Consider the following 9,008-nt stretch of genomic DNA (forward strand, 5'->3'; position numbering starts at 1 on the left):
TCAACTTGATCAACTTGTTTAAATCGGACCAGTTGTGGCAACGTTTTCCCACCATATCTGGTTTTATTTGTTTCTCCTCATGCGGCTGCGTTTACACACGTGAAGTTTCAGGATCGAATCGGAAAATAAACATTAAATACAAATTTAAAAGTAAAGAGCATTAAATACCAGATCTAGCAGAAGATTAAAACACGAGCATAGATTACATAATTATGTATCGAGTGGTCAAAAAACTTACAATAAAAAAACCCAATAATAACGTCATCCTACTCCAAAAGCACTTCGTGCTTATAAAGTGTTTTAAAACTAGCCTAATAGCAAAATAATAATAAATGGACATGTAGGAAGAAAAGAGAGAGATTTCATTAATCAGATGTATCATATAATAACATACAATAAAATATATATACTACAGAGATGAGTAGACTTGGAGAATAAATCAATCTAGTTTAAGTATTAATAACTATATCAATAATTATTCATAAGAATAAGCAACGTACATAACATTGTCTACAAAATGTTTGAATTATCTAAACTATGTAACTTTATGATCATATGAATCTCAACAAATAATTTCGTACTTAGTAGCATACAAATATAAATAATATCTTCACAATACATACTCCAAAGGAAAAGTTTGTTTTCTACGTGATGAAGTTACTAGGATGAAACACTACTAGACAATATATAAAAATACAATAAAAGAAGACAGAATTACGAATTTTGTCCTTTAAACAAAGCTGATTTATGGATCGCGTCCCTTTTTTAGTTTGTTTACAGGCGGTGTCCTTTATACATTTTTTTCTACACGTTATATCATTTAAGCTAACTGTGTTAGAAAAGCTCAGTTAATATCGTCACGTGAGTCGCATGTGAGGGATTTTTGGTCTTTTCATCTATACCTGCAAATTTATTGCCAATTTCCTCCTCTTTTAACCCCCCCCCCCCGGATTAGGGCTTCAATTCTATAACCCAAATTAGGGCTCGATGCGAATTTCAAATAATAGGGCTCAATTAAGGATGACTTACTGTGTTTGTAGCAAGCTAGTTGTTGTTCGAACTTCATGGACCGATAGAAATCCTGGCCGTCGCTTTTTCTCTTATCCGGACATGGTAAGTCTGTAATTCGATTTCAGTTATAGTATAATCGTTTATCATTCATCTTTCTCCTCTTTTCCAGACATCGGATTGCCCCTTTCTTGGATGGCGTGACCCACCAATGTGTGAACAGGCAATGGAGATTATCCCGGCTTGTTCGAACTTACCATAAAACTTCTCAACATCCGATTGTTCTAAGGCTTCACGGATGAAAAATCGGGTATCATCCATTTAGGGGTTTTGATTTTGGCGTAGGAGAATGTTGTTGAAAATGAGGTAATTTATGGTTGTTCAACTCAATTTGGGGGTATTGAACGCTCAGTTAAACCGACAAATGAATCCTTGAAAGGAGGAGGGAACTGACAATAAATTTGCAGGTATAGATGAAAAGACCAAAAAGCCCTCACATGCGACTCACGTGACGATATTTAACTGAACTTTTCTAACCCAGTTAGCGTAAAAGACATAACGTGTAGAAAAAAATGTTTAAAGGACACCGCCTATAAACAAACTAAAAAAGGGGACACGATCCATAAATTGGCTTTGTTTAAAGGACAAAATTTGTAATTCTATCTAAACAAGTTTCGGGTAAGTGAGTCTCGCACATGGTTCAAGCAAAATGATATGTGGTTTTTGGGCAATCGGGTTGAGTATCATCTGAATCCCATACTTGTGAAACATATTTTTTCAACCCCATGCCCGAATGTCCTTCTCGGATGTTTCTTGTTTTCCCGTTGTTCACGCTTTTTTTTTCTTTTTTCTTTTTTTGTCATCCTTACTTGAGACAATGTATTGCTTGGGTTGAAATATCGATGACAGTTGCAAGGAGCTAAAGAATGTACATAAACACCACCAAAATCTAAAATCGCATTAAGCAAACTGAAATGAGTTAAAAGTAAAATAACATCTTAAGGTGGATGGAGCGCCCTCTAGACGGGAGCGTTGCCGCCTTGGTACATGCGAGAACACCGCCTCTTAGGCTTCGGTCGCGATGAAAAACACTCTCGAGCGTGGTGATGGTGCAGCGTCTCCCGAGCCCTCATCGGTCATACGACCCTTATGAAGTTTCAAATTTAAAAAATAACAGTTAAATAATTTACCCAATAAATTAATCCATATGTAACCATTCTTAACACCAACTTCATACTTTCACATAATTTACTCTCTGAAAATCCATTTAATTTTTCAAATCACCTACAAGTCCAACAAATGGCTCTGAGAGCACGATTGGATCCATGGAGCGATGATGATGAGGTCACTTTGGCAATGGCTTGGATGGACGTAATGGACCACAACAACGCACAACCGAAAAACCAGTTTTGGGCAGCAATTAATGTCGCTTTGAACAAGATTTTGGTGTAGCTGGTTGTAACGAACATCAAATTTGTTCAAAGTGGAGGGGATTTGAAAACCAATATTATGAATTTAAACAATTCTATTTAGCCGCACGTACTGAGTTGCTTGAAGAGGAAGCATTTATAGAGGCATGTCCCGAAAACAAGTAATGACCCAAATCATAATAACTTTTTGTGTAATTAAGTATAGTTAATAGGCTTAAAGGAAACTGAATCAATTTTATTTTTTGTGTTAAAAGGAAAGGTTCAATTTATGGTAGAGTAATTTCTTTTCCCTATTTAAAGCAAATTTGTTTCCACGAAAGCTCCCCTACATCTTATATTTTAGTTTTCAAATGTTTTTATTTATGGTTTACGGTCAGAGACTCCTCCCACTTGATACATGAAGTCTCACCCGTCTTTATTCTCCCCCCAATCCCCTCTAAACAAGTATTCCTTTTATTACAATTAAAGGGTCCCACTTGCTCATAAACTTCAAACAACAACATCTCGATTTCTTCCCCACGTTCAGATCTCATCCAATGAGATGAATTAAACCCCATTTGTTTCTGGGTTTTTCTCATCCATCTTGCAATCGAAAAACCCAACAATCAATTAAGCTGTACGTTTATAGCATGGGCGTCCAAGAAACTGGGAGTGGGGATCTGGGTATGTCCGGTGTTCCCCTCGGATCCAAAAACAAATACAGGAGGATGGATTCTGAGTTTAATGATGATGATGATTTGGAGGTTGCACCGTACAAGCAGACGCAACAGGAGAGGAGTTCAAGTACGAGGAAATATGTTTTTGCTTGTGCTGTGTTTGCATCTCTCAACAATGTTCTCCTAGGATACGGTACTTGATCCTTGATTCATTTCTTTATTTTATCTCTAGTTAATTTGTAACCGACACCGAACGTACAACTGTTTTAGCCTATGCTACAACCGTTTTTCTGGGCTGGATTTAAGGTTGACTTTCGTTATCCCTAAATCTATATTGGTTTTTTTTTTTTTTTTGAAATATCAAAAATCATAAATTAAGATTTTGAATTTGGAACATGATCTTGATCCGAACTAAAAATATTCAAGCCGTCTAAGTGTTTTTAATGTCAGCTGTTTTATGGCATTGGTGTTTTTAAGTTACTGGACATAAATGCCTAATTTTAGGGAACGTTAAATGCGTTGGGAATCTTGTTAGGTACAACTATTTTTGCATACGTACACCACTACGGTTTCCTATCCATTTTGTCCTAATTGCTACTAATATGCAAACGAGCGGCTCCAGATCCAATTGGTAAAAAGCTCAATATATATGAGCCGAGCCTTATTGAGCCAATGAGTTTGAGTCCCAAATAAAATCCGTTTAGTTATCAAGTTCGAGTGTATTTTTATGTTTTAACTCTTTTGGTATTAATTTCACACTGCACAACCTAGCTTTGGCTCATTTAAGGTTTTCCTTTTTAGATATATAAATAATAGAAATGTATATAAATTAATTAATAAATAATAAATGAGTTGATCCCGAGCTCGAGCTTTAGAAAAGGAGCTCGAAACGAGCGGAGATTGAGCTCTCATAAGTCAAAATGAACCGAGCTCGGGCTTGGCTCGTTTGCACCCATAATTGCTACATACTTAATTACTTACACTAACTTGTATTAGTGTATGTAACTCTCTTGTTAGGCGTTTTGACTATAGCTGTTATTACACGTTCCATGTATGTAATTATGTTGTTTGGCGTTTTGAATAAAAGATTTATTCCAATTTCAGATGTGGGTGTTATGAGTGGAGCAATCATATTCATCCAAGAAGATCTAAAGATCAGTGAGTTTCAAGAAGAAATACTCGTCGGAATCTTGAGTGTGATCTCCCTACTGGGCAGTCTAGGAGGCGGTCGGGCCTCGGATGCCCTCGGTCGGAAATGGACAATGGGGATAGCTGCAATTGTGTTTCAAGTTGGTGCGCTTATAATGACATTAGCCCCCAGCTTCCAAATTCTGATGGTTGGCCGTCTTCTAGCCGGAGTTGGAATCGGGTTTGGTGTCATGATCGCCCCGGTTTATATAGCCGAGATTTCACCCACGATTTCTAGGGGCTCGTTCACTTCCTTCCCGGAAATATTCATAAATTTCGGGATCCTGTTGGGCTATGTCTCGAACTATGCGTTTTCGGGCCTCCCCGCACACATAAACTGGCGGATAATGCTCGCGGTTGGAATCCTTCCGTCGGTTTTTATAGCATTTGCGTTATGCATAATCCCGGAGTCTCCTAGATGGCTGGTGATGCAAAATCGAGTCGATGAAGCGAGATCCGTGTTGCTGAAAACAATCGATGTTGAAGCCGAGGTTGAGGAGAGACTATCAGAAATCCTGAAAGCCGCTGGAATTGGAACTGGAATCGAAAACGAAGGCGGAGAGAATCAAGAAGAAAAAGCTGTTTGGAGGGAACTACTGAGTCCATCCCCTTCGCTAAGACGAATGCTAATCACCGGATTCGGAATCCAGTGTTTCCAACAAATAACTGGAATCGATGCGACTGTATACTACAGCCCGGAGATTCTCCAGACCGCGGGGATTGAAGAAAAGTCAAGACTCTTGGCAGCAACTGTGGCGGTCGGGATGGCAAAAACCGTGTTTATTTTAGTCGCGATCTTACTAATCGACAAAGTTGGGCGAAAACCGTTATTATACGTGAGCACAATCGGGATGACGGTTTGCTTATGCGGGTTAGCAGTCAGTCTTTCGGTTTTCAAAGCAACGACCCTTGGGGTGGCATTGGCGATTCTATCGATATGCGCGAATGTAGCCTTTTTTTCAATCGGGATCGGGCCCGTCTGTTGGGTTATCACCTCGGAAATCTTTCCTTTACGCCTTCGGGCTCAAGCATCGGCATTAGGGGCGGTTGGGAACCGGGTATGCAGTGGAGTAGTGGCAATGTCATTTTTATCGGTTTCCCGTGCGATTTCAATGGCGGGGACGTTTTTCATTTTCACGGTGGTATCTGCGATCTCGGTTGTTTTTGTTTATAAATTGGTACCCGAGACGAAAGGGAAATCGTTGGAGCAGATCGAGTTGATGTTCCAAAAGGATCGGGACTGGAACGAAGAGGAAGTTGAGATGTCGGATACTCAGCAGTTGGTGCAGCAGAAAAACGAGTCGTTGGGGATTTGAGAACAAAATACTAATACTGTTGATTTTAGAAAGTTTTATGTAGACTGTAGTGATGAATTATTATACACTATATGCATATAGAGATGTACATTGGTGGTCATTTTTATTCGTGTTCGTATTGTTGTCATAATAAGACTTGAGAAAGAGATTACATCTATGTAGAAGAAATGATTTTGTTTTGAGATGTTTCGTTCACTTGGTATTAAGACCCGTGAGCTAGTCAAAACGTAACTGCGTGAAACTTTGAAAAGGTTAATGTAAAAACGTGGTAACGAAACAGCGTGTTAAAGGAGGCGCTTATAATATAAGGAAATTTAGATAATAAAAATCAAAGATTGATGTTGTTGATAACAATATAGAAAAACAAAACCGTCTGAAACTTGTGTAATGTGGCCAGGTCGTTGACAAAATTTGGAATTTTGTGTAAAATTCACACCAGAATGGCGATCAATACGTGGTAGCAGAAAAAGAAATGAAACCGTTAAAAAATGAAGACAAAAATACAGTTTTTGTGTAAATTTATGAATTTGATCATTTAAAAACTTTACTTTCATTCTTTGTACTTTATATGGTATATTGTCTCGGTTTTAATCAATTACACTAACGGTCATCCAAAAAATCCGTTAAACGACATCATGTGCAAAAAATATGATATGAGTATAATGGTAATCTCATTTTATCTTTTATTTAACACAAATGAAAAAAAGTCTGGTTTTCTTCTCTCTCCTCGCTTCTCTTTCGCTCATACTAGACCACTGAGTATCTTCATCTTCGTTTAACCATACCACCGGAAACCACCACCACCACTACAGTAAGCCCACCCCCATCGGCAAATCGTCTTAAACACCATAGGCTTCGCCGCCAGAGAGGATCTGAAACTCAATGGTCTTTCTGGCCGGCTACCTTTAAGTCTGTCGGCGCTCCAGCCGTCAGATTTGCCTTGAATGCCAAATGAGGTCACAGATCGTGAAACCAAATCTCCGAGTGCATTGCCTGTCGATAATCTGGAATTTTAAGTCAAATTAACATGAGAAAAAGTAAATCCATTTATGTTTGAAATTAGTGTATTAGCCTGGTATTTGTGTAATTTTTTATCTTCACGTTTTCTTCATATTGTTCACCTTATGTTCTCTCTCGGTGGTTTTCAAGATTTGGGATTTAAGAGTTTAAAAAACAAATTGGTGAATTATTTGTTTTTGATAAGACAACATATACAGAGAAGATGAAGGAGAATGAGAGACAATTTAATATATTAAAATTAGAGGGTATTTTAGTTAAGGAGTTGAAATTACCATTATGCCCATTATATGTAACTGACTTTTTGGATGGTCGTTAGTGTAAAGAACTAAAATCGAGACAATTTTCATACAAAGGATAAAGATTGAAATTAAACCTTTTAAATGACCAAATCCATAAATTAGGTATGTCTAAATGACAAAAGTTAATTCTGTCAAAAATAAACTTAATATGAATTTTAAATTGCAAAAATATCAATTAATCAAGAAAAAACTATGATTTGCCTCCCTGTGTAATACTGGCGGGCGCACGTTGAACCACTAAAAACTAAATTACGGGTATTGACCCCATGTGTTTTTCTGGAGGGCTCAGTATGACCCCGACCGTGTAATTATTGGTTAAAGAACCAACATACCCTTCATCCTCATCTTCATATTCAACATCAACATTCAACATCTAAGAACCCTAACACAAGCACAAACCAAGAAAATTTTCGACTATTAACCCAAACCCAAACCCAAAAAACACATAAATCTTATACATTATACAAACACATAATAATAACACCATAATCATCATCGTCTTCATACCTTTACCAAGAGCACCTCTTTATCAAGAACGCCATTTCCACCACTCGAGCACCAAATTCGGCCGACTTGGAACCCTAGAACTCGCCGAAAACTTATAAATTCACCAAATGGATTTTGCTTTTGATTCAGTCTTGGTACTGGTTTCATTGATTTTGTTGGGTTCAAGATTGATTGATGGGTTTGGGATATTTGGCCGCCGCCGCCACCATTGATTCTTTTGAGATCCAGAATATATCGATTTGTTCTTATTATTATTATTATTATTATTATTATTAGGGTTTTGTGAATGATGCAGGAGATGCAAATGAATGAATGACACAGATGTTCTTGTTGTTGTTATTATTATTATTATTAAATATTATTATTATTTATCTAATTACTAAAGTGCTCTTGAACCAAACGGTCAACCAACGATCAACTAATGATCAACTTAAAAACAAGGGTTCAATACGCGCAACCAGTGGCTCATATCGGCATTATGAAAAATACATGGGTATTCTCATTAATCAATCATATAAAGTGAAAGCTTACCCATAAAAAAGTTATTGGTGGGGTCTGTAGAGAGTTAAATGTAAACACCCGATCTCACATGTTTGAAAAATAACAACACATTTTGACATGTTTTGAAAAAAAAAACATCTACCTATTATGGCCTGTGTCATTTAAAATAGTTGTCTTGGTCAATTCACTCGAACTCGTTCTATGAGAAACGACCATCCGTATCGACCCAAAATTCTTTAAAAACAATCCATATCATCAAGGGCTACCCAGAAGTATAAACATGTCACAACCCCCGACCCTATACCCTAGGTGGGAGCCGAAACACGAGCAGTGTTACTAGTGTTTATAGAAAATTTGGCAGCAAATTTTTTTAATCAGGATCGTAGTTAGGTAAAATTATAAGAGTGTAAAAACACCGTGATTTTAATTTAACAAACAGGGGATAAAACCCATATTTATATAAACATAAGTTTTATAGTGATAAAACCTAATTTATAAAAAGATCATATTTCTTTATTTACGAGACAACCCATTTCTTTAAGGTGAAATGTACCGTAGCATTATTTTTATTCCTTACTCAACAGTCACCTGAAACATGTTTAAAAATATTTGATCAACAGGAAATACTAATGAGTATATCCATTTGTAAATAACACAAAATTTTACAATTACAACATTAAATGTTTTTACATTTGGTTGATTACAAATTATTAAAAGGTACTTGTCACTCGATCGTATATGTGATTATAGTCATATTACTTACTGACTTATTCTTTGTCCAATAACTAACTGTATAAATAATAATTGTATACAAAACCTCACTACACCAGTAGTAACCTTCCCATGAGTCTACAAAGACTTAATCACTTTAATGTAATGAAAACCGTTTGAAAACATTTGGACTGTTATACTCTGTCATGAGTTATACAGGTTAAAAATCTCAATGACAAGTTGGGAAAACTGGTTGTCTCAAACGAATGAGAGTTATACAAAAACTCGAATGTCTCACCTTGAAACTTTACAAATAAAGAGCACCCTGGTATTAATCACTAAATTTAATACAATGCAACATGTATTAGTATA

General features: G+C 36.7%; 1 protein-coding gene across 1 annotated transcript; it reads left to right on the forward strand.

Moving 5' to 3' along the window:
• Positions 1–2,618: 2,618 nt before the first annotated feature.
• Positions 2,619–5,877, forward strand: LOC143599553 (putative polyol transporter 4). Its single transcript, XM_077077475.1, has 2 exons — positions 2,619–3,287; positions 4,199–5,877. Exons 1-2 carry the CDS (start codon positions 3,068–3,070, stop codon positions 5,596–5,598), a joined length of 1,620 nt encoding a protein of 539 aa, XP_076933590.1. The 5' UTR covers positions 2,619–3,067; the 3' UTR covers positions 5,599–5,877.
• Positions 5,878–9,008: the final 3,131 nt, after the last annotated feature.

This window comes from Bidens hawaiensis, unplaced genomic scaffold (genome assembly GCF_021521415.1).
Source record: "Bidens hawaiensis isolate Kalapana, Puna unplaced genomic scaffold, B.hawaiensis_p1.1 tig00052346_1, whole genome shotgun sequence".
Lineage (NCBI taxonomy): Eukaryota > Viridiplantae > Streptophyta > Magnoliopsida > Asterales > Asteraceae > Bidens > Bidens hawaiensis.